Here is a 26,307-nt window from a genome sequence, read left to right as displayed (position 1 = left end):
GGCTTCGCGTACCTGCCGCACAGCTCGTACGACCCATCCCTCACCCTCATCGTCATTCACCTCCCACCATCAAATTCTGCCTTTATTGTGGGCACACACGAGGCTCTCAGCGCCCCCAAGCGAGCAGGCCGAGGTGTTCGAGACTTAATTATTTACTTATTTAAAGCCTCGACCACCACCATCATGGGCGTCGAACGCTACTTAAAAATGGTGGCGAGATATTGCAAGTGCAAATCGCGAAGCCACTAGTGATAATACCTGGCAAGTCTAGCCCCTTGAACTGTGTATTATATTATATTATTTATATATATATATATATATATATATATATATATATTATATTATATATATATATATTATCACTGGAAAAGATTATGTGTGGTGCGAATGTGTCGCCACCCCGCGCAGTCGCCATATTGGGAAGCCCATTCGTGACACATTTCGACTCCCGTGCTGTATTTACCTCAACTTTGATGAATTTAAACCTCTCATTTTACTGTTCTGGCTGCAAAATGCCCAACTATGTCGCCATTTCGTGTACCAATCGTTCGAGAAAAGGACGTGGAAAGACATTTCTCAGGACGTTCTTTCAAGATTTTCTTGAAATTATTGTTTGAAGACAGATTAAGTTTGGCTTTGTGCTCGGGGTTCCCTCTTAGTCCCTCCATTATGTGACAAATGACGTCAGGATTTGCAGACATTGAATCAAAACTAGATGGTATTCATCGAATATTTACCCTGCGCAATCAACTTGGTGTGAGCCAACTCTTCTGTTTTTGAAGGGTTTTTTCTTTGATCCAATATGGCTGCCAGACCACGTGAGCGATGACATCATAAATTTATATTCTTTAAAATAATCGACCATTTAAAACAGTGTGTGTGTGTGTGTGTGTGTGTGTGTGTGTGTGTGTGTGTGTGTGTGTGTGTGTGTGTGTGTGTGTGTGTGTGTGTGTGTGTGTGTCTGTCCCCATTCATAAGGCTAGGTTTTAAAGGCTTTGAGTAGTGCTTTAGGAGGGATTTGGGGAGGGGGGTTTAAGGGGAAATCTTTGAACACGACTGTGTGTCCACCGGTTAAAAGATCTAAAAGACTCTGAGGACCCAAAAGACCCAATGGACCCCAAACACTCAAAATACCCAAAGACCCAAAATACCCTGTCGAGTGTAGACTGTTAGACACAAAAGATAACTAGAACGGGCACTCGGTAGAGCGCATACCTTCACCGCAGCTACTGTTCTGTACTTGGTAAAAATACGATTTTGACCTTTTCGTGACCTTGACCTTGACCTTTGACCCGATTGCTCCCAAAATCTAATCAAATGTGTCCCGTATAATAACCAATCATCCCACCAAATTTCATGCAATTCGGTTGAATACTTTTTGAGTTATGCGAATAACATACACACACACACACAGACATACAAATAAATACACAGCGATCAAAACATAACCTTCCGCTTTTGCGAAGGTAATGAAGACCAAAAAGACCCCAAGGACCCAGAAGAACCCAAATACTCTGAAGATCGAAAATACCCCAAAGACCCAAAACACCCAAAATACCCCAAAGACCCAAAATACGCCAAAGACCCAAAAGACGGAAAAGACCCTGAAGACCCAATGGACCCCAAAGACCCAAAATTTAGGTAAGACCCAAAAGACCTCAAGGATCCAGAAGACCCTGCATACTGTTAAAGACAAAAAATATGTTGTGAATTTTGGGGTAGAGTGATATATAGATCAGGTAGATATGTGTAGGTATCATGCCCCGACTGTCGTGAAGAAAAATAATCACCCCATGTAATAAGTAGAGGACCTGTTTAGCCCGGATGTCGGATTAAGTGTATATTTGTCCCCGTCAAAGGGGGCGGGGCTTGTTAACTTCCACCTTTTGCCCTGTTCACGTGACTCGTGGTTGTCCCTCTCCCCATTGGTATTTTGTGAATATGATTGTTCTTCATGGTTCTGTTTAAATATTATTTAAATGTTTAAACTTTCCCCTGCAGTGTTTTATTCAGTGGTATATTACAACAAGCTGTTTTTCTTCCTATTTAAAAGGCTCTTTTCAATTTCCTCTTCAACTCATGCCACTTCAAAAAAATATTCAATCTCTTACAATTCTTCCTCCCGACATGCTCTAAATTCACCTTCTTCCACCCCCTCGTCTATCGTTCTTAAACGGATTTCTAACTTGAAAATCACAAAAAACCCAATTTGTTATAAATGTTCGTCTTTCATTAATCATCCACTTTCTAACCCCCCCCCCCCCCCACCCTCACACCTCCCCTCCCCCCCTCACACCTCCCCTCCTAAACTCCCTCCTCCCCCCTCCCTTTGAATTCTCCCCCCTTGCCCCTCCCCTCCGAAACCCCCCCTCACACCTCCCCTTCAAATCCCCCCCCCCCCCTACACACACACACACACACACACGGCCTCATTTAGCCCATTCAGACGTCATTTTGAAAGACCGGTATTGGTTCACTCTGTCTGTCCACAGGTCATTGTACTTGTTTTTATTTTAAATTACAACTGAATTATATTCTTGGGCACTGCAGCACACAAATCTCCTTATTGGAACTTCCAAAAACCTCAAAATATTTCATCACCATGACCAATCTAATTTGCTGACTTTTCTTTTCTTTTCTTTTCTTTTCTTCTCTCTCTCTCTCATATATATACAGCCAAAATGGCGGCTCATAGGAAATATCGATTTTGGTCGGAAATGCAAAAACAACAACAGTTTAAAAGATCCTTCCAATGGCCTCTTGGTTAAGACTGTGTGGTGCAAGGTGTGCTATGAATTCTCCAATTTGTTCTTTGATGCACATAGTATTGTTTGTGATCATATCATGGGGGTAATGAAGAGCTTAGCCCGCAGGTAATCATGTCCAGGGTGAATGACCGACCATACGACCCTTGTAGGTTAGAGCAGAAGTGTGGACAGGAAACTAGTGGTAACTCTCATCTTTCTCAAAAAAAAATTCTCAAAATCTACAAACTTAATGCCCATCGAAGGGAAGGTACATTTTGCAATGCAACCTGTCTGAGAAACACCAGACAATTTTGAGTTGAGCAGAGAATGAAACCCAGGCTGGACAGGCCAAAGTTAAGCACATCTCTAATGAATCAATCAGGTGTGTCCCTCGTCGTGAAATCTGCCCACATACCGCATGACTATATTGCTGGTATAAATGGATTATGGCCATGGCCAATAAATCGACATCATACTTGGGCCCACAAGGCTGAGATTTTTTTTTTTTTTTTTTGTATACAAGATCGAGGCTCGTGAAAGAGCGAACATTAATCACACAGAAAGACAAACCGACACATAAAACATATAACATCGGGAGCGGTAGACAAGATGGGGAGAGAGGGGGAAGGACACAAACACAACATTTGAGAGCAGGGACCGAGAGACATGGAGACATCGAGAGATCTGTGAGAGGGAGAGGCCTTTGGGGGGGGGGGGGGGCATGGGAAGGAGAGGGCATGGGAAGGGGGGGGGGTGGGAGAGGTATAAAACATATAGACACTGCCAGGACTTCCAGGAAAGAAGTTGGAATTTCAAACAAGGTGGATCTGGGGTGAATTAGCGGGGGTAGAAAAGATCAAGGTTTTGGATGGGGGAAGATAAGAGATGGTGGTGAACAGCTGTTTTGAAGACCTGGAGGGAGGAGTGGGATTGAAGGAAGTGAGGGAGTTTGTTCCAGAGGTGAGAGAAAAGAGGAATGAAAGAGTGAAGGTGAGCAGAGAGCCGAGATTTCGGCACTTTAACCATCAGAGGGTTGCTGGCAGATCTTGTGCGACCTGTAAGAATATTTGGGGGACAGAGCACAGAGAGAGCTGGGGGTGCAAGGCCGGAGAGGAGTCGGAAGAAGACAGAAAGACCACCTACCTGCCTGCGGTGAGTGAGTGAGTGAAAGAATTTTTTGAAAGAAACCTTCCTGCTCAATGAGAGATCATATATATTTAGCCACTGGTGATGGAAATTTAAATGAACGAACAAAATCCTTGGAGACGTGCACAAAAGAGAGAGATACTTACAATGTTAAAAATGACAGCAAATCAGACAAATTAAATGTCGAGCAACACAAAATGTCCAGGAAGTAATTTGGCAAAAGCTTTTGTTCAAAGTGTCTTCAACATCTCTGTACTTGTACCTGCTACAAAAGATTCATGGCATGTATATTGTATAGGTTTTAACTTATGATGGGAAAATGTGGTTTACTGGGATTATTTAATAAATGAGTTGATCAGAAGAAACTGCAAAAGCAAAAACGGGAAGGAAAGGAATCCACGAGAGTTTCCAATAAGAATGTTATTTTGGATGTTCTCAGACTCCCGAAATGGAGGGAATATTTGGAAGAGATGATGCACAAATACACTGCATCCCTGTTTTTAAATGCTTTTGATGAACCTGAGATTTTAACATCAATTTGTTACAAATTTCTTACATCGGTTGCACAGCAAATTCACCATCACGTTGCTCCCACTTTTCCTACAGCCACAGAGAACTTTTACAATTAGGGGGGGAAAAGAATTCAAGTACAAGGACCTGAAAAATGAAGCGAAGAGATACTCGAAGCCAAGAAGTTCGAAGGATGTGCGTGCCGGTGAGTTGGAGCAACTGGAGTGATAAAGGAGAATCCCCCCCCCCCCCCCCCCCCCCGATTTTGAAAATTTTACAAAAATAAAAAAAAAAACTCCGGAATTTAGTGACAATTATTGTATAAAAAGCAAATCGAGCAAGGATATGAGAACAGAGCATGCTCGAAGCCACGGACACCTTCAGGTATAGGAGGGCTCCGTTCCACCTTTCCATCCAAAGACAATTACAACCAGAGATGCAGAGATGTCGGCATAACCAATCGAGACAGGATGAGAAGTCGATGGATAAAGCAAAAAACTAAATTCAACAAGATTGGTCACTAAAAGAAGAATGGCACTTGGGAGAGCGCATTCCTCCGCCGGACAGAGCAGTTGGTTTACCTTTTTCTATCCCACCGATATGCTGGATCTGGATTCAGACCTGAACCAAAATCGGTTCGGCTTGTTCTTGTCACCTCCCCAACTCATCCACCATGTTTTATCCAAATCCGTCCAGAAATTTTTGAGATATCGGGGCATATCTTTTTTTTATGGCCATATCTCGATGGTTAACAATCACTAAAAATTCCCAGATCCGGATCTTCCAAGTCGCAACAATTCACCCTCGTCACACAACCAACCTGTACATCAAGTTTCATCCGAATCAATCCACAACTTTTTGAGAGATAATGCTAAGATTCTAAGCTAAGTTAAAATATCTAACTTATAAAATTACATCTGGGCACCATCGACTTTGTTATCGTAAACAACTTTATCATAAACTTCGTGCACGCGCACTATGGCCGAGTCATCTCAGCGTGGCTCATTCGTTTTGGAACTACAGTTCATATACGGACTTTACACCTAGTAATTCCAACGGTGATGGTCCGAGAGTGCACCGGCGGCACGTATGTTGTTCTGATGTGACACGGTATTAATATTGTTCGCAAGTTCACGTGTGCAGTCTCTCAAATGGTGAAGAATCACTTTAAAAGATCTCGTAACCGACTCTGGAAAATCCTCTCCATCTCTTTGCTGATGACGTCACTCTCTGCCGATCCATACCTCATCCCTCAGATCGGAAGTCTGCAGCATCCTCACTCACCGCAGGCAGGTTGGTGGTCTTTCTGTTTTCTACCGACTCCTCTCTGGCCTTGCCCCCCCAGCTCTATTTGTGCTCTGTCCCCCAAATATTCCTACAGGTCGCACAAGATCTGCCAGCAACCCTCTTATGGTTAAACTGCCAAAAGCAGGACTCTCTGCTCACCTTCACTCCTCTTTACTCCCGCCTCTGGAACAAACTCCCTCACTCCATTCAATCCCTCTCCTCCCTCCAGGTCTTTAAAAAGGTTGTTCACCACCATCTCTTTTCTTCCCCCATCCAAAACCTTGATCTTTTCTACCCCCGTTAATTCACCCCAGATCCACTTTTTTGAAATTCCGACTTCTTTCCTGGAAGTCCTTGCAGTGTCCATGTGGTTTTTACCTCTCCCACCCCCCTTCCCACACCTCCTCACCCCAAGCCCTCTCCCTCCCATAGATCTCCCGATGTCCCTGTTCTCTACTGTTGTGCTTGAATGCTTCCCTCTCTGTCCCCCATCTTGTATCTTGCTCCCTTTATCTTATGTTGTATGTGTCAGTTGTTTTTTGTGTGATTAATGTTAGCTCTTACACGAGCCTCCATCTTGTATACAAAAAAAACAAAAACGAAAAAAAAAAACAGATCTGAATTCGGATCTTCATCAAAATCTAATCATTTCGTCCTCATCACACAAACAACCTGTCCACTAAATTTCATCTGAATCCATCCACAACCTTTTGAGATATCCTGTTCACAAACAGATAGACAGACATGAGTGAAAAGGTAACCTCCGTCAACATTCGGTGGCAGAGGAAAATATAGATTTTTGACTCACAGGATAATTAATGTTCACAATCAAAACAACCACAAGCTCATAAGTTTGTACCAAATGAAAGTGACCCTTTAATGAATGCGCAGCTCAATGAGGAATCAGGAAATGAAGGCCTTCCTTCATCAGGAAATGAAGGAAGGAAACAGTAAGTGAAGAAGTGCAAATTTGGCAGAGAATTATACAAGTTAAACTTATTCATATTACAATAGTACAGCAAATAACTATCTATAATGCATGACGTTGAAATAAAAAAGAAAAAGATAAAGAAAGATTTATGGCTAAACTGCTAAATGTCTCAATTCAAACTGTTCGGAGAAAATATTTGAAATGACAAAGATGGTGTAATTACGAATACCACAAACTAGTCCCAGAAATGAGGACAATTCAATCAAATCCTTGGAGTGCAACAAGAAGGTCCCTCAGGGTTTTGATCACATTCATCGAAAAGTAAGCCAATGACAAAGTGACAGAACCAGGCAATGCAATTTGGTAGTGCAACACACTAGTCTAATTAAATAAACGTCAATATTGTTCCGTTTGGTTAGAAAGACGTTGGCAGTGCCTCTACGAGGGTGAAAAGTATTAAGCAAAAGGTTGCAAAAATAATAGTAAAATAAAAGACAAAGAGAAATTAACTGTAAAGAGTTCACCTTCCCCTTACAATCAACATAAAAATAAAAAGATGAAACATGCCTTTTGGCTCAGATAGTTTTCAAAAGTTGAACTAGTTCTTAGATGTGAAGATGACCCAAACGTTACCACGGGCAGCAATTCAACGCATTAAAAGCAAACACGTAAATAAAGAAATGCAGGATAACATAAAGTGGGATATGAAGGAGTGAAACATTCCCCGACACAAAATGTAAACGCAACGTCGGAATAGGACGCCATTTCAAGCGATTGAGGATCGACACATGGTGTCGAGGGAGTTCATCTACAATTAGCTCTGGAAGAAACATTCCTTCAATTACAAATAAGGTTAATATTGAGATGCGTCAAGATGCCCAATGCAGATAATAAACACAATTCCATCATAAGGAAGAACTCCAAACCTGTTCCGTACCATCCCACCTCCCCTCGAGGTCACTCCCTCCCACTTCCCAACATCCAAGACCGAAATTGCACATCCAGGGACTTGCACTGAACACAACAGCACAATAGAAAAACAATGCAGCTTACAGGTAAATAATTGTTGAATAACGAGGGGTTTTAACCCTTTAATCCCAGTGGATGGTAAACATTATTAGGGATTAAATAAGGTGCTCCGTGCTGCTACATTGGAATATTTGTGCAGAAGAGAAGAAATAGACGTACAAATCTTTTAAAGAATGGCTGATGCGAGGCAATTGGTGATGTTAAACGGAATTACAAAAGTTTTCATGATCTTGGAATGTCTTGCTCATGTCGATTACAAAAGTGAATCGTCAAAACAAAACGTTATATTTAACAGTCGAGGTAGTTTGTGGAAGATTTGAGAATAATGCTGGATTAGAAAGATAGCTTGCATCAAGAATATATTCGGTAATAATGAAGTCAGGATGGAGGGATGGATACGTCTGCAGGAAGGCAAGTGTAGTGATGAAAGGCATTTTTGGTTAGGGCAACATCAATCGTCATCAACATCAACGGTGGTCTTCGTTCAATGTGGCGCTGCACCACGGAGCTCACACGTCATCGTCCTCGTCGGAGAGGAAACCTTGATCTGTGTGACAGTCCACACGGTCGCGCACGAAGGCTTGCCTGATGCGCTCAAGCTCGCCCAGTTCTGTTCGGACTTTCTCCAAGTGGAATGCACGGCGCTGAGTGATTTGCTTCAAAGGAAATGGATTCATGTCTCCAAATGCAATTGTTGCTAGCTGCCTATAAGGAAGGATGAGAGTGGTGGGGTCAGAGGTTGGAAAGAAAAGGCAATTGGCACCTATTCAAACATTCAACTAAACAGGTGGAACAAATTAACCTGTTATTAACACAGAGGAGAAACATCTCCATAACGCATACAATCTGTTAAGATCCTGGGTCAAGGAGGGTGCGGGGAATGGAGAGCGAAAGGGTGAAAAAAAAGCTCAAATTTGGTTATCTGATTTGTACTTTACTCTGTCGGATTCCCCACCTGGCATCCACAAAAGTGCGTGTGAAGTAACGTAAGTAAATCAAAATGGATCCTTGGTTTTCCAACTTGAGGATGTCTTCCTCCTTGTATTTGAAAAAGGCCAGTGTATACCGGAATATTACCTTCAGGGGGAGGGAACAAAATTGATTATACACTAATATTCAACGTGACACCACCCCCTCCACGAACAGGGAAACTCATTGATTAATGGGGAGAACAAAACATTCATAGCAATGCTTTGTAGGTGAACAATAACAATTTATTACTCAAAGTAGGTGTGTGTGTATATGTGTCGCTTCATTCTAAAGGGTTCCTGTTGCCATAGAAGTATATATATATATATATATGGCACTGTTGGAAAGCAAATAATCTATTTACTTGGTTGGAAAGCTAATAATTCATTTAATTGGAACAAAAAATTGTGTTCATTTAATAATAAATATGCTGGCTTTAAAAGTCCATGTTTCCGGGATTGAGGAAGAAGAAGCAGGACCACGAGCTTTAATGCGGCGCTTCCAACGGTAACGTTTATTATTCCACAATAGCAGCAAACATTTAAAAGGACATTGGAGGCGCACACAAAAATATATATCGTTCATTTTACATTCATATCACTTCATTTTACATCCTCATCGAGACCCTCAGACATATGTCTGTGAAGTACATACAACGTGCTGTCTTTTGATTAAACCCATCAGCGAAGCAACAGGTCTTATTAAACTCATCACATATCATAAGAATCAATGTACGTACACAAATTGTGCTCCTTTGTTTCAATAAATTAATCGTAGATGGACAAACAACCAATTTTATGTTCTGAGGATATATATATAATTGATTTGACGTTCTTTGACGAGCCTTCGATAATTGGAAATAAAACTTCATATGAATACTACCTTGGAGCCCTCATACAGACACGCATCCCAGATGCGAAACAAAAGGTCAGGAAGAACACAGTCCACGAAGAGTACAAGGAACCAGTTGAAAGTGATGAGTGACAGGTCCACGTGGTGTTGCTCAAAATGTGAAGTCAAACGTGGCAGCTTCTCCGAAAGCAAGTCTTTTAGGACTCGTTGGTCAACCTGGTAAAAGTATGGTTAGCTGTTGAAGAGTGCACTTCATGTTTCATAAACCAGAGTCAGTGATCGTTCAATGGAGTCTCATTAAAATAAACACCCATGGAGATTAATTTTCATGAAAAAAATAATAATAATAAAGCATCAAAATGAGTATAGTTTGCTTTTCAAATCCACCAATTACCCCTTCAAAATTAATCTCAGATTGGCTTGATAATTTATGATTTATTATGAGTAATAGGAATTTGATAATTGTTAAATGAACTCACCAAGTAACTTTCAAACAGTATGGGAATTAAAATGGAAAAAAAAAATCTTATATTCTCAAAATTCTGGTTTAAAACGACAAATTAAGGCGATTGAAGGAGGTGGTGAGGGGGTCAACAGAAGGGTCTCAAGGTGGTTTCAAATGGGATAATGTCATATAAATATAACTCCTATGCAAGAACAGTTAAACAAGTATCAACAATAAAGAAGCATCTGGTCTTCCCTCCAGGACTTCAAGACAGCTGCCAACTACCACCACACGTCAACCATCTCCCACCCATACTCATTATCTCTTCTACCCCAAATGGCCCCATTCCTAAACACTCCCTTTTTCCAGGTTATTGTGATTTACACACGTTTCATTTGTTGGTTATCAGTTGATTTGTTCCTCCTGTTTCATTCCTGCTTTCCCCTTCCTCCTCCTCTTCTTTGCCCTTCCTCTGTTTCATTCAGCTTGTGTGCAGCTTCTTCACTCACATGTGTCCTTCTCTCCCTCCCCTCAATCTCATTCTCACTTGAACTCTGCTGTTGGTGTTTCCCCCTTTCCATTTTGTTATCTTCCATTCTGCTCTAGCTCTTATACGAGCCTCCATCATGCATAAAAAACCCCACCTCACATGAAGAGCTAGAATGGCACTCGGTGGAACACATACCTCCACCAGGCTGAACACTTCACGTTTTATATCCCGGATGCGGGATATCTGCATCATTTTATATCCTTATATCTGGATGTGGTTTTCATCAAGATTGAATCATTCCTTCCTTGTCAAACACCCAACCTGTCCACCAAAGTTTGTCCGAATCCATCCATAACCTCTTGAGATATCCTGCTCACAAACAAACAGACAGATAGACTGACAGGCATGAAAACACAACTCCCATCCACCTTTGGTGACAGAGGTAAAGAGCCACTTTGAGGTCTTGATAAAGACATACATGTACAGTCGGACCCCGACATTCACAGGGGATACGTTCCTGTAAAATGCCGCAAGTATCAGAACCGCGAATGTGGGGGCATCGTTTGAATGGTAAAAGAGGGGATAGGTTCCTGGCGGTTCCCGATTCATGGAAAATCCCGCGAATGTCGAGGCAAATCCGCAAATGCCGGGGCATTGTTTCATTGGAGAAAAGTGAGGCAGCTAATTGCATTAATACATGGGGTGGAGTGTTTTCATACTGTACAGTAACTCGCAAGGGATGGCGTGTTACACAGCTAGTGGGATATCTTGTGAAGCTATGTTCACATTGTGAATGGTGGGATATCCCGCGAAGCAATGTTCACATTGTGAATGATGGGATATCCCGCAAAGCTATGTTCACATTGTGAATGATGGGATATCCCGCGAAGCAATGTTCACATTGTGAATGGTGGGATATCCCGCAAAGCTATGTTCACATTGTGAATGATGGGATATCCCACGAAGCTATGTTCACATTGTGAATGGTGGGATATCCCGCAAAGCTATGTTCACATTGTGAATGGTGGGATATCCCGCAAAGCTATGTTCACATTGTGAATGATAGGATATCCCGCGAGCGAAGCTATGTTTACATTGTGAATGGTGGGATATCCCGCGAAGCAATGTTCACCGTGTGAATGTCAAAAATTTTGTAAGTGATTCTTCACCATTGAGAGATCAGGCGAAAAGTGACATATAACATGATATTTTAAAAATGTTATGGACGAGTTATGACTAAACTTGGTGGACAAGTTGGTTAGGTGACTAGAGCAAGCTGGTTAGATTTTGGTTCAGGTCCGAATCCAGATCCAGCCTATCAGATGGGATACAAAACATAAACTGTTCAGCCTGGTGGACGTATGCGCTCTACCGAGTGCAGTTTTAGTCTTCTGCCATTAAATAAATAACAACAAATGAAATGGATAAAAACAATCATTTTTTGATCAACCCACCCTAATGATGACATGATTGTGACAATGATAGTGTTAACTTTTTATCTATTTATCGATGGCTTGAAGCATTTCACAGATTACAAGATGTCATCAGCAGATTTTGTGGTGAGATTTTGCACTTCTTTACAATAATAAACTAGAACCACACTCTTCGACATCGACAGACATGTCTCCGCCCACATTATTACATCATTATACATACTTGTACAAAGTTTGACTGAAATCCCTTCAGCTGTTCTCAAGCATCACATTTTTATCTGACTTGACCTCTCACCTTTGACCTTTGACTCCGAAATCTAATCAGTTCATCAGTTCATCCTTTCATCAGAACATATGCCTGTACCAAGTTTGGTCAAAATCCCATCACTGATTCACAAGTTGGCGCAATAACAGAATGTTTACCTAATGTTTACCTCTGCACTTTGACTTCTTGACCCCATAATCTAATCCGTTCATCTTTGCATCACTATTTATTGATGGCTTGAAGCATTTCACAGATTACAAGATGTCATCAGCAGATTTTGTGGTGAGATTTTGCACTTCTTTACAATAATAAACTAGAACCGCACTCTTCGACATCGACAGACATCATTATAAAGTTTGTATTAGATCCCTTCAGCTATTCTTAAGTTGTCACAGCAACGAGAACTTATCACAGATGGAAGGACAACCCGAAAACATATTGCGTCCGACGACTTTGTCGCATGAGGCATAAAAATAAAAAGGGCTAAAAAAATAAAACTCCGCACATGCAGTCAGCAATGATAATAATCATTTTGGGGTGGTGGAGGATGGAGGGAGATGTCCACCATAGTGGGGCAACTTAGCATAACAATTGTGCATTTTGTGAGGAAAGCACCAAATTTGGCAGACTAGTAGACTATCCTATTATGAACAGATTTGGATATTGGGCCATCTCAAATTCAACCCCTGATGGCTGTGGCAGCCATTTTCCAAAATGACACCTTCAGCTTGTTCCGACGAATTGCATCATCAATTGGCTTGGTCCTTTCCACCAGGCATTCTCTGGTGAAAGCCTGGAACTGCTCTTGGCCAATCTTCTTCACATTCCTGACAGTCTCAACTGCAGCAGGACCTATAATTTCCTTTGTGTCAAGGACAACCAGATCCATGCTCTCTTCCTCAAAGGGGTTGCCAAGCTCTTCTATGACGCTGACAAGGGCGCGGACATCCTTGGCTAAAGAGGTCTGCACACTTCGTGTCTGGTCGTGATGACGTGTGTCCTCTCGCCTCCCCCAGTGTTGATGGCCATCTTGGAACTCTTCTATGGCCCTGGCAACTTCTGGCCCGGTAATCATCCAATGCCGCAGGGCACTTGGGTTGTCAGTGAGGCCGACTGCTCCACCATCTCCTTTGATGCAGGCGTTATTCTGTTCATGTGCCTGGTCGATTGGGATCGAAGAGAACACCTTCTTCGTCTTCTGTACAGTGAAGATGCCAGCCCTGAATTCTCTGGCTACATCTGGGTGCTTCATTGGGAGTGCAACCATGTCCCTCAGGTGAACAGGGACCCAACTGGCATAGTGTGTGTGGTCTAAGGCATGGAACCATGGGAACAGTTCCGTCAGGGCATCGAGGTACATCGTGAATGAAGCCTGCCGCAGAGAACGCACGTAGACCAGTGCCAACATCTCTAGTTCCAGCACAGTTGCCCAGCACTGAAAGTTGGGAATGTCTTCTCCTCTCTGGTAACACCAGTCTTCGAACTCAGGCAGGTCTTCTGCATCATCAGCATATGTCATAGTGGCGTTCATACGCACGGTGTTGCAGGATGTGCAGTGCCGCTGCAGTGATTTGATGAGCTCTTCTTGTGCGGGTGACGTGGGCAGCTCGCAGGAAGGAGTTGGCCGTCCCTGGCGTTGCAATCTCAGCTTGCAAATCTGCAAAATCTGCAAATCTTGCAAAAATCAAATCTCTGAATCTGAGATGGCCCAATATCCAGATCTTTTCATAATATGATAGTCTACTAGTGTGCCAAATTTGGTGCTTTCCTCACAAAATGTACAATTGTTATGCTATATTTAGCTTAGCTGCCGGACTACCAGAGGAGCAGCGATTTAAAAACGTTCATACCTGAGAGGCCAGCAGGGTTTTGTTATAGTAGTCTGCTGGCATAATGGCTTCTGTAATCACCACCAGGCACCAAAATGCATCTTCTTCTTCCAAGTACAACAAAGCAATGGCAGCTAGCCTACAACAAAAAGAGATACCCATCAATATACAGCTGATTTCAAGAAATATTCAGATAGAAATAACCAGAGCGAGATTTACACAATAATACACAAATAAGGTGATTAAATTGTTTCAAACTTGAGAAAACTGTTACAGTACTTCAAAATCCTGGAGAGTTAAGACATAATTTGAACTTTACAGGGCCAGTATAATGGGTTGCCTGAACAAAGGCCAGAGCATATAAAATATGAAGTGGATTATAAACGAAGAAAAACCCTGCCAAAACCCCCCTGCCTTTCATTACTTAGCTCCAACACATTTCATGATAGCACACATGCCTGTTGAGACCTTGGCAGTAACCAATCTCGGGGTTGTGCCAGGAGTATGCAAGCAGCACACGCCGAAGCTTTGGCATGCAGTCAGCGGTGAGACCACAAAAATGCTTGTTGTTGGGCAGAGTGCGAGGTAGGTCTAGGTCAATCTGTCGTGTAGCTGGATTTGGCCGATCACACGAGCCCTCAATTAGCTGTGAGTAGTAACCCGGGCCATGCTTCCGTCCCAGAGAGTAAATAGACTGATGCACGGTCCAGGCCCAGACGTGAGGTCGCCACTCGTGGGGCACGCCGGCCCTTATCAAGGCCTTGAGCTCGGGTGAGCGGGCCAAGGCCGGCCTTATACCTCTGCTACCGACCGGAGTTCCCAACAGGTTGTCCCATTTCACAAGCGTCGAGATGTTTAGTTCAGTCTGTGTAATCGCCAGATTGCGCAGTTCAAGCGCACGTGCACGCAATTCCAGCCGTTCTTCTGTCCCGCCATCCTCGGGCTCAATGCAGAAGCCATACTGATCATATTTGCTGTTGGTACATGCAGAGCAATATGTATCAGAATTATGTTCAATTCAAAAAAGGAAAATCAGTGGTGCAACACCAGGTAACAATGTTACAAGCTGGGAGGGCAGGTATTCGATTGTTGACCAATATGCTTTTACATTTATACTGTGCACCTGGAAAGAATGTAATGCACTCAAAATTGTTTAACGTCACAAACCAATGTTCTGTATCGACGTCGAAACAGGAGTCAGTCTAATGTGGTCCACACTTAATTTTATTAACAGGGGAAACACACGATTGCATGAGTGACACTCGAATACAAAAAGAGAGATGTTAACAAAGCAAGAGGTGACTGGCTTCTTCTCTCTTCTCCTCTACCAACTTCATCATCTTTTATCTTCTCACTCCAAACTTGAAGAAATCCCTCCCCGAAGAAAATTGCTCGTTATAATATGGTTTCGTATCCAGAAGGCACTATAATTTACTCAGACAAACGAGATTTTTTTTCCATCAATTATAAAATGAAGCAAAGCATCAATCCTTATTGCATTTTACATTGATCAATATTTACACTGGCATGTGCCTGTCGCTCTCTCCGTCTGTCTGTCTATGTCTGTCAACAAAAGAGGTTATATATTTATTATGTAAGCCAAGTTTTTGGAGTCACAGTATAATTACACTCACAGAGGAGAGGGTTTTGCATTTGGGTCGGTTTGCTTATTTTTATATGCACAGAATGGGCTGGTGTAGGCCACAAATGCCACCTAGTGGTCACCAGTAGTACGCTCTTTTTTTTCAAACTACGGTAGCCTCCTCGCATTTTACGCGTTTGCATAATGGGATTTTTAAATAGTGCGTGACAATAATCAACACTTGTTTTTGCTTTGCATGCACTATATTTGAAATAATGCGCTCCTGCCAGCGCTGGCTTCATGGCGTGCTCTTAAACGATAGCTATGCGACCCAGCCATAGCTGCGCAGAGTGCTCTCGCGAGGCTTGCACTCACACGATATCTGCGCTACCCGGCATGCCATAGCTGCTCGTGCACACGTGATCTCCAACTGGAGAAGGAACGGCAGAAGGAAGATAGTGAAGAGGAGGTGTGTTCTCTCACAAGCAAGCAATTGGCCAAGGTGTTCAGCCTCATCGAAGAAGCCATGGCTATTTTAGATGAGGATAATCCAAACACGGAGGGTAGCTCGAAAGTAGCCAGATGTGTTTCTTTCACCATGGAGTGTTATAGGGAGATCCAAAAAGAAAAAATGATATGCCACACTCAAACATCTCACTATGCAAATGTTTTTTTTTTTTTACTTTTTTAAAAATTGTTTATTTATTTGTGTTCATGTATGGTAGTACATATTGTAATTATAATGTGTGTGTACTGCAAACAGTGAAATATGTAGACGTAAGAGTAAGGTTCGATCGCGTGCTCTCCATAACCCCAACCATTTCCTCCATTTCTTATGGGGAAATTAGGTTTAATTCACGCGATTTTGAATTACCCACTGGTTTTCAAGAACACAACCCACACATAAAATGAGAAGTACTTGTACCTCTATAAAGTATGTACAATTAGAATGTGAGTACATCTATATAATACGTACTATAAAACCACACAAAACTAGTCTGAGCGAGGGTATACAATCTTTGAGTGATCATTCTAATTTATCAATTGTAATGAGAATTCCGGCAAATTTCTTTTTCCCAACACAGTGGGCTGTAGTAGTTTACTACACAGCTTGGTAAAGAAATGCGGTCATACAAAAGGTACAATTGAGAATTTCTCACCTGAGCATTTCGATGTTATTTCCTGGATCTTTGTCTGCATTTGGCTCCATCGCCTCTTCAATGAGCTGACTGACAACTTCCTGTGAAGAACTCACGTGGCCAAACCGAACTGGCTGTGCCACCTCTTGCAGCAAGATGAGGTGTTTGCTTTCCATTTGGCACAAACGGGCTTCCAGCTGTATGTTCTATATATTAACAAAAAGAAAATGCAAAGAGGGGGCATAAGGTAGGGTAATGGTAGGGAGGACAAAAAAAAACCTCAGTCTAACCCTGTCATTCCTGAAGCATCATCAAACAAACTCACCATAAATTTTATTGGTCAACCACTGGAACAATCTCACAAACCTCCAGGCCTCACTATCAGACATGAGCTTTTCTGGACCATCGCAAAGTTTTGATATTGCAAAGCTGACCACCTAAAGATTGGGCACCGTTAATCATTATAAGTTATTTCTTAAAAACTCAAAACTAATCATAGCCTACAAGGCCATTGTTCATAGCTCAAGGGACCACTGCTCTCACTTATGGGCTGGAGCTCCACAATCTCTCTCCTTGATTTTGATTCAGCGCAAAATAAAGTTCTCAACAATATAATGCATCTTCCGTGATAAGGCCAAAGCACAAAGGCTGTTGCCCTGACATCACACAAAGGTTGGTTGCCTCTCTTTTTCAACCGCCTCTCTTCTGGTCGAGCTACCTCTGCTCCTTGTGCAGCCCTTCCTAGCTTCTCAAAGATACGTGTATTCTTTCGGTTAACCCCTCCTGGTTAAACTCCGAAAATGCAAGCTTCCCAATTCCACTACACTCATGTAGATTGAAGCCTCAATTTCCCACCTGCCATTTCCTGTTAACACAATTTACAATGCCTTAAACGCAACCCACAAATCTTCAATTTTAAACAAATCTTAAATCCACAAATCTTAAACGAAACTTCAAATCTCTTACCTTGGGTTGGAATGGAGGGGGCATGCCAATATATACAGCGTTGTTGATCTACCTCGTGGAGGCTTGTTTTGGGGTTCGATTCATCTGCCCTCTAAATCATGCGTTTCTCAACAAATATTCCACTTCAAATCCTTCAGCGACTATTTTCAAATGGAATCTGCATCGTCATCCTAATTCTTTGATGCCACATTTCTCTAACCTGGAAAACACTAAAATCAACTGTTCTGGTCCTTTCAAGGTGATGTCCACCTCATGTACAAATACATCCTCTATCTCAACTTCTGTGCATTTTCTTGGATGGTTTCCTGGATTTGGTGATTTTCAATCTCTGCTACACATCAATCATAAAATGCTCAATAAAGGTGACGGACAGACGGACAGACAGACAGCCAGAAGCTCTTTCATGAGCCGCAGTACCTGTATCAAGAGAAAAATACACACTTCGACAACAATATAAATTAAGACAAGTAATGATGGGGGAACAGTAGGGGTGGGCAGGGAAAATAAATGAGATGAGCAGTTTGGTAATAAAAACAGTAGGGTTGGTTAATTTGACACGTCATCAAGTTGGTGTTATATGGTGTAACAATTTACCTGTTCATGGAGCGCTTTATCACGTTGCTGTGCACCCTTCCACAGGTCACTCAGCTCCATTATCTCCTTGTTTAGAAAATGGTTCTGTGTTTTGTATGCTTGAACATCATCCTGAAAGTGCCATCATGAACCGGAGGAAAACAAATCAAGGCAAAGATTGTTGATATATATATCTTAAAAAAAAATTTTTACGTTTTTTTTATATATATATATATTATAAAACAGGAGTGTCTGTCTGTCTGTCTATCCGTCTGTCCGTCTGTCCGTCTGTCTGTCCCCAAACTACTCCTTCAGTTTTGGGGCTAGCCCCGCCAAACCTTCTGTCGAACGTTTTGGGCTCCCAGCGGATGTTGTAAGGTAGGTATAGGAGGTTTCATAAGTTCCTCAATAAAATTCTGATTTTGAAATTGACAATACCGAGCTGTCCTGAATGCAGAAGTGAACACATGCCGATAATGAGCTGGTTTGATAATATCTCAATACAATCGTCATTTAACACAGTATTTTGTTATAGTATCAATTTATGATTGGAATGATGTTTGGAATTGAATGAATGAAATTATAATTTTGAATTTCCAACCATACGGAACTGCTCCATATCCGGATGAAACATCGACACGGATTTAAATATTTGTTTATGTAACGAGTGTTGGTAAAAGTTAATTTTTTTATATTAATGCTATTTAATTTGCGATTGGAGTTATGCTGTATGGAATGCAAATATAGATATGGAGTTCAAATTAATGAGGAAATGATGCCCCCCACCCCCTGCTCACCCCAACCGCCATAAAAAAGAAATCCTACTTACAGCACTGTGCTGCAGTTCCTGTTTGCTTCTGAAAATACTTGACAATATGGCTAAATAGATTATGCATGCATGGCTTGCGGACTTCGTCAGGGAGCCTCCGTCACCTCAGGGAGCCTCCTCAGTGTCGACGAGTCTGGCATTTCACTCAAGCCAACTGGCACGGTCTTCAAGCAGCCATCAATCATCTGGACTGCTCTCCCATCTCTACCACCTCTGACATCAACTCATCCTGGGAATTCTTCCAAAGTAAATTGCTCTCTCTCATGCGCAGATTTATCCCATCTCGTCTTCAGTTGTCATGCCCTTCCTCCCGTCCATGGTACACGGAATCTTGTGGTGAGGCTGTTGCCCAGAAACAACTTGCCTTCGTCTCCTGGGAAGCAAATCCAACGGAAGGAAATCTCATTTCCTTTCACAAAACCCGAAACAAGTGTGTGCCCACCCTCAGGAGAGCCAGGAAACAATATCTCTCCGTTCTCAAGACCGAACTCTCTTATCCGTCTCCCTCTTCCAAATCCTGGTGGCGTCTGGTCAAATCTGTTTCTGGTGTTTGTTCCCCCTCCATCCCCTCCCTTACCTCAAATGGCTACACAGCTGACTCCGCACGTGAAAAAGCTGAATGCCTCAACTCTGTGTTTGCCTCTAAATCTTGTGTCCCAAACCCATCCCTCTCTGTACCCACCGTACCCAGTCGTACCTTGCTGCTCCTGGACTCCGTGTCCTTTCCTCCTGACAAGGTGGAAACGTTTCTGTCAACCCTTGACTCTGATTCTGCAACTGGACCTGACGGCATCAGCCCACGGGTCCTAAAATCCTATTCTTCCGCTCTTTCACTCTCTCTCTCTCTCTCACTCTCTGTTCTCTTCACCCTCTCTTTTGCTCAAGGTCAACTGCCATCTGCTTGGAAATTAGCCAACATCACCACTTTACACAAAAAATGTGCAAAAACAGATCCTAGCAACTACAGACCAAACAGCCTTCTCCCAATTATCAGCAAGGTCAGGAATCCATCATTGCTTCGGATATGAAATCCTTCCTCTTCTCCAATGGCTTGATCTCTGATCATCAATTTGGTTTCAGACCAGGTCACTCTACTCTGGACATGCTCCTTCTGCTGTCTCAACAATGGATGGAGGTCCTCAATGCCAAACAGGAAACTAGAGCTTCTCCCTCGACATATCATGTGCCTTCGATACGGTCTGGCACCCCGCTCTGCTCACCAAACTCTCCTCCTTTGGTATCCATGGAAATCTCCACGCATGGCTGGCAGACTTCCTCTCTAGTCATAGTCAACGTGTGGCCCTGAATGGGGTTCTCTCATCTCATCTTCCTGTTTAGGCTGGAGTTCCCCACGGCAGTCGGAGAGATCATTGATGAAGACCAGAAAAAGCACAGGGGCCCTGTGCTTTTTCTGGTCTTCATCAATGATCTCTCCGACTCTCTTGAAAATCCTCTCTATCTCTTTGCTGATGACTCCACTCTCTGCTGCTCCATTCCTCATCCCTCAGATTGGCAGTCTGCAGCCTCCTCATCCCTCAGATTGGCAGTCTGCAGCCTCCTCACTCTGCAGACCTGGACAAAATCACTGATTGGGCAAACAAGGGGAACACGTCTTTCAATCCTGACAAATCTCACACTCTTACAATGTCTGTCCGAAAAGACCGACTGAACAACCCTCCCATCCACTTTCTGAATAATCCTCTCCAAGAAGTTCTGTCACTCAAGCTTTTGAGTCTCACTATCTGCCATGATCTTTCCTGGGAAAACCACATTTCAAATCTGGCCTCCAAAGCCAGTCGCCGACTGGGCATCCTCCGTCGTGCGAAGTCCTTCCTTGGCACACCTGAGCTCCTCACCACATACAAAGCTTTCATCCGCAGCTCAATGGAATACTGCTCTCCCCTCTGGGCTGGTGCTCCTGCCTCACACCTAGCTCGTCTTCATGCTGTTGAAACTAAAGCGTTCAGAATCATTGGAATCTCCCATGATAAAGCTACGTCCGAGGGCCTTTCACTTACTCATCGCAGGCAGGTTGGTGGTCTTTCTGTCGTCTACCGACTCCTCTCCAGCCTTGCTCCTCCAGCTCTCTCTGGGCTCTGTCCCCCAAATATTCCTGAAGGTCGCACAAGATCTGCCTGCAACCCTCTTATGGTTAAACTGCCAAAATCAAGACTCTCTGCTCACCTTCACTCTTTCATTCCTCTTTTCTCCCGCCTCTGGAACAAACTCCCCCACTCCCTTCAATCCCACTCCTCCCTCCAGGTCTTTAAAACAGCTGTTCACCACCATCTCTTATCTTCCACCATCCAAAACCTTGATCTTTTCTACCCCCGCTAATTTCACCCCAAATCCTCTTTTTTTAAATACCAACTTCTTTCCTGGAAGTCCTTGGTGTCCTTGTGTTTATACTTATCCCACCACCCCCCCCCCCCCTTCCCACGCCGCCTCCCCCCACACATTCCCGATGTCCCTCACAAATGTTGTGTTTATGTGCTTCCCCTTCTATCCCCATCTTGTCTACCGCTCCCCTTTTTATATACTTTGGTTGTTTGTCTGTTTGATTTGTGTGTGTGATAAATGTTAGCTCTTTCACGAGCCTCGATTATGTATACAATTAAATTTAAAAAAACTCCTCTCGGGCCGAGCTCCCCCAGCTCTCTCTGGGCCCTGTCCCCCAAATATTCCAACAGGTCGCACAATATTTGCCAGCAACCCTCTTATGGTTAAACTGCCAAATATCAAGACTCTCTGCTCACCTTCACTCCACTTTACTCCCACCTCTGGAACAAACTCCCTCACTCTCTTCAATCCCACTCCTCTGTCCAGGTCTTTAAAACAGCTGTTTACCACCATCTCTCATCTTCCCCCACCCAAAACCTTGATCTTTTCTACCCCCGCTAATTTCACCCCATATCCACTTTTTTGAAATACCAACTTCTTTCCTGGAAGTCTTTGCAGTGTCCTTGTGTTTTATACTCCCCCCCCCCCCCCCCTTCCCACGCCTCCTCACACCCCCCCCCTTCCCACGCCTCCTCACACCCCCCCCCCCCCCCCCCAAGCCCTCGCCCTTCCACAGATTTATTGACGTCCCTGTTCTACACTATTGCTGTGCTTGTGTGCTTCCCTCGCCCCCCAGCTCCCTCTTGTCTCCCGCTCCCTTCATTGTATGCTTTATGTGTCTGTGCATGTTTTCATGTTCAATATGTTAGCTCTTACACGAGCCTCGATTCTGGATACAAAGATAAAATAAAAAGTATCTCCTAGATTTACAAGCTTTCAGTAAGAGATTAGGGTCAGGGTGGTAATACAAAAAAAGTGTAATGTTCATCAAAATAAAAACATCCATGTTTTCCACACACAGACCCATCTCGTATTTTCTCATTCATTACTTTGTACAAGGCCAAATACACGAATTGAGAGTTATCTGTAAAAGCCAAAGCCCAGCGATTGACGCATACCGACAGAAAATACCTTTCCCATAATCTGAAGATAGTTGCTAATTATAGCGCAGAACTGGCGGTCTGCATTGGCGGCACAGGAACAAAAACAAAAGAATAAAAGCTTAGGTTATCCACTGTGAAAAACTTAAAAGCCCTGATGTTTTGAAACGGTTCCCTGTCTCGCTCCGTGGAAAGGCGAATAAAGGGGCCGTAAATTGGTGCCATGGTTGTGTGCTCAATATGTAGATAGCTATAATGCTGGGTTTCTCTACACTTTGTAATGAGAAGAGGCAGACAAAGAACAAGGAATGAACACAACTACACCACACCAAAGCTGCCCTACCTGAAGCTTGGCCAATTGCATTTTCAGGTCCTCGCCACTGGGAGAGTGCGGTGGGCTCCTGGGCATTTCAGCTGCACGCCGCTCCATATCCTCAAGCTTGCTTGTCAGCTTCATCACCACATCATCCTTGGCATGAATGACTGCAGTGTACGTGCTGTTGAGTTCAGTGAGTTTGGTTACCTGCAGCTTCAGTTTCTCTACCTCGGTACTGCACTCGGTTTCTTCAGCCAAAATGTTGCCCTTCTCCAATTCCTCCTCCTCCTCCTCCTCAGAGTGGCTTCCCGTCCTAACTCAGACCGAAAAAAAAGTCACATTATTTAAATATATATATTTTTTACACCATCATTAAAGGTTCAAAGAAGCTCTTCAAAAATATGAAACAGGGTTTGACAACTCTCATGTCAGTAGATGTACAATAGAGTCAGTCAGTCTGTCTGTCTGTCTGTCTGTCTGTCTGTCTGTCTGTCTGTCTGTCTGTCTCTCTCTCTCTCTCTCTCTCTCTCTCTCTCATTTACCATACTTTTCACAGAGCTGCAAAGCAGCTTTCTGAGCAGGAGTTATAACCGAATAGTTTGCCATTGCCTTCCAGGCAGGAGTTAGGGCAGGAATTTGTTGAGGGTATTGGTGATAACTGGCCTACTCTTCACAAAGGACACTATGGGATATTTGACGTCCACAAATATCAATGCCGGCAGATGGGACACAAAGTTTAACGTTCATCCGAGGGACGGCACAGACATTGATGAATCACCATGCCTGCGAAACACCAGGAAGACAGTTTATAACCGAGACAGGATTCAAACCTAGGCTAGACAGTTTTGAGGAGAGTGTGCGTACCTCAAGGCCATCCTGCCAGCCTACTATCGAGTTTACTTTGGGGATAAAAGGAAACGAGAAAGTTTTGCAGACAAAGGTAATGGGAGAACAAAATGAATAGTGATTGGAAGAATGGGGGAATGAAAGTCAGGGACAGGAAAAGGAAAGAGCCCGTAGTCATGTGGTACAACATCATGATCAAATGTCATCATTCAAAGATAGGTGAGGTAGAAAGCCACCTTGCAATGGGCATATTCGAGTGGATCCGAGTTGACAGCTTAACGACGTTCTTCTGAGCCTCATTCAGTGTGCGCTGGCTGAGGTTGGTCTTGGATTTGCACAACTGACTGCCACATTTCTCTGACTGCAAGGCCTGCTTGAGCAAGCGCACAACCTCCTGCACAACAGTGAGGTTGTCCGACTAGCAATAACAGTTCTAAGCTTAAACAATGGTCTTTAAACAGAAACATAAAAAATCTCGTACACCGTGAATGGGAAAAGTTTAATAGAGTTGTGAAAACAAACCTTGTGCATTTCCAACTCCATTTTTAGCCTCGAAATCTCCTCCAAGAGATCTTCCTCATTTCCTTCGAGGTCCGAGCAAGAGAGAGGCCTTGCAGACCCATCTTTACTCAAGGGCGTAGATCCACGAAGAGGCCCTCGCAGCCGCACTGCACCCAATTTCTCTTTGAGGTTTCCCAGAGACATCCGCAACCACACCGTCCCCAGATCAGCATCTAGCAGTATTTGAAAGGGAAGAGCACACGTTCAAGCTGAGGAAACGAGATCGATGTAGTGTTGGTCCAAACATCTCAAAGCTGATGACATGTATAATTAGTACAGGAATTTTGTAATGATGTACATTTTGTTACAAAATTCGAAGAAAAAAAAAAAAACATGTAGTACCTCCTCCTCCTCCTCTGCCAAATAAATCATACAGTGCTTTTCTCGACACCAAGGGCATTCACATTTGTTTTACACTGGCACACAAGGGTGGGATAAGTGATTACTCTCGTATCCCTCTTGCTCATCGCCCAAACAACATGATCATACAGCAGCATCTCGAACACCAACAAAACGAGAATTCTGCCTTTTAGGAAAAGGAAAGGGGAAAGCCAATAAAGCTGTCGTAGTGGAGAAAGTTACCCAATATATGTTGCACAACGTGCATAGTTTAATCGGTGACTTTCAATGTGGGTGAGAATAAACAATGAAATAAATACTCAATACAAACTATGATTATAAGAGAGCAAGTTGAGAGCGAGAGCGGGGTGGGGGAGGGGGAGAGAAAGTGGGGAGGGGGGACAGGGAGAAAGTGAGGGAGGGGACGGGGATAAAGAGAGAGGGGGGGAGGTAAGAGAGAGAGAGAGAGAGAGAGAGAGAGAGAGGGGGGGGGGGTGACGGGAAGAGAGAGAGGGGCGTAAGAATGAGAGAGAGAGAGCAGGAGGGGGAGACAGAGAGAGAGATGGGGAGGGTAAAGAGAGAGGGGCGTGGGGGTAGAAAACCAAAGTCAGAGGAGGAAGGAGAGAGGGGGAGGGATAGAAAAAGACAGAGGGGGAGGGAGAGCAGGAGAGAAAAAGGGGGGTTGATAGAAAGAGAGAGAGAGGGGGGTTGATAGAAAGAGAGAGAGAGGGGGGACTTTGAGGAGAGAGGGGATAAGAGAATGTGAGAGCGAGGTGGGGGGGGGTGGGGAGGGGAAGGGAAGACAGAGAGAGAGTGGGGTAAAGAAAGAGAGAGGGAGGGGATAGTTTGAGGAGCGAGAGGGAAGAAGAGAATGGGAGACAGAGAAGGGGGGGTGACAAAGAGGGGGTGGGGGGAGACAGAGAGAGCGGGGTAAAGAAAGAGATAGAGGGGAGGGGGGGTAAAGAAAGAGATAGAGGGGAGGGGGGGTAAAGAAAGAGATAGAGGGGAGGGGGGGGTAAAGAAAGAGATAGAGAGAGAGGGGAGGGGGGGGTAAAGAAAGAGATAGAGATAGAGGGGAGGGGGGTAAAGAAAGAGATAGAGGGGAGGGGGGGTAAAGAAAGAGAGAAAGAAAGAGAGAGAGAGAGAGAGAGAGAGAGAGAGAGAGAGAGAGAGAGACAGGGAAGGATAGAAAGAGAAAGAGAGAGAGAAAGAGGAAGAGGGGGGTGGAGGGAGAGAGAAAGAGATGAAGGAAGAAGGCAAGCATGAAAGTGCAATAAATTGTGGAATAGCCGTTAGAGTGGCCGAAGGGGCACTGCATTGAAAATCATGCTCACTTTCATCGGAGGCATTACAACTGTATTACAATATATGCATGATGGAAATTAAAGATTCCATTAACAGCTCAAGGACTTTCTGAGTCTCATTCAAATCATTGTGTGCTCGCTGAGTGAAGAAATGATAGAAAACTTTTGGCCGAGCACCCTGACCAAATTCTAAATAACAATTTTGCAGTATGCATTCCATATTATAACAACAAAATAATAATTTTTAATCCTTATTTTATGCATGGTAGATGGGTGGGGGGGGGGGGGGGCATCACTTGCAGCTGGCAGGAATCACCTGACCATCAATGTCACATGTTCAGATTTTCCAGCTGTTTTTACAAGTGCTTTTCACTCTCTCTTCAGAGTACTTTGCAATTTTTGGTCACCGTACTGTACTTGTCTGTTGTAGGCCGAATCTCCATATTTGCCTTCATTTGAGCTTACTACTATTTTCAGGC

General features: G+C 43.5%; 1 protein-coding gene across 2 annotated transcripts in view; it reads right to left on the bottom strand.

The window, feature by feature from the left end:
- Positions 1-6,538: 6,538 nt before the first annotated feature.
- TBC1D2B (TBC1 domain family member 2B) overlaps positions 6,539-26,307 on the bottom strand; it is a 43,887-nt gene continuing 24,118 nt past the window's right edge. Inside the window, exons 5-14 of one of the 2 annotated variants that reach the window (XM_078771650.1) lie at positions 24,147-24,358; positions 23,861-24,018; positions 22,806-23,091; positions 18,215-18,325; positions 16,676-16,860; positions 14,392-14,907; positions 13,955-14,072; positions 9,502-9,687; positions 8,606-8,727; positions 6,539-8,355 (exon numbers count right to left, since the gene is read on the bottom strand). In XM_078771650.1, the coding sequence (XP_078627776.1) occupies positions 8,160-8,355; positions 8,606-8,727; positions 9,502-9,687; positions 13,955-14,072; positions 14,392-14,907; positions 16,676-16,860; positions 18,215-18,325; positions 22,806-23,091; positions 23,861-24,018; positions 24,147-24,358 (2,090 nt within the window). In that variant the 3' untranslated portion in view covers positions 6,539-8,159. Of the gene's footprint in view, positions 8,356-8,605; positions 8,728-9,501; positions 9,688-13,954; positions 14,073-14,391; positions 14,908-16,675; positions 16,861-18,214; positions 18,326-22,805; positions 23,092-23,860; positions 24,043-24,146; positions 24,359-26,307 lie in introns of both variants that reach the window. The other variant, XM_078771649.1, reaches the window with a different exon arrangement.

Source organism: Myxine glutinosa, chromosome 2 (genome assembly GCF_964187855.1).
Source record: "Myxine glutinosa chromosome 2, kmMyxGlut1.1, whole genome shotgun sequence".
Taxonomy (NCBI): domain Eukaryota; kingdom Metazoa; phylum Chordata; class Myxini; order Myxiniformes; family Myxinidae; genus Myxine; species Myxine glutinosa.
This window is presented reverse-complemented; position numbering and strand designations above follow the sequence as displayed.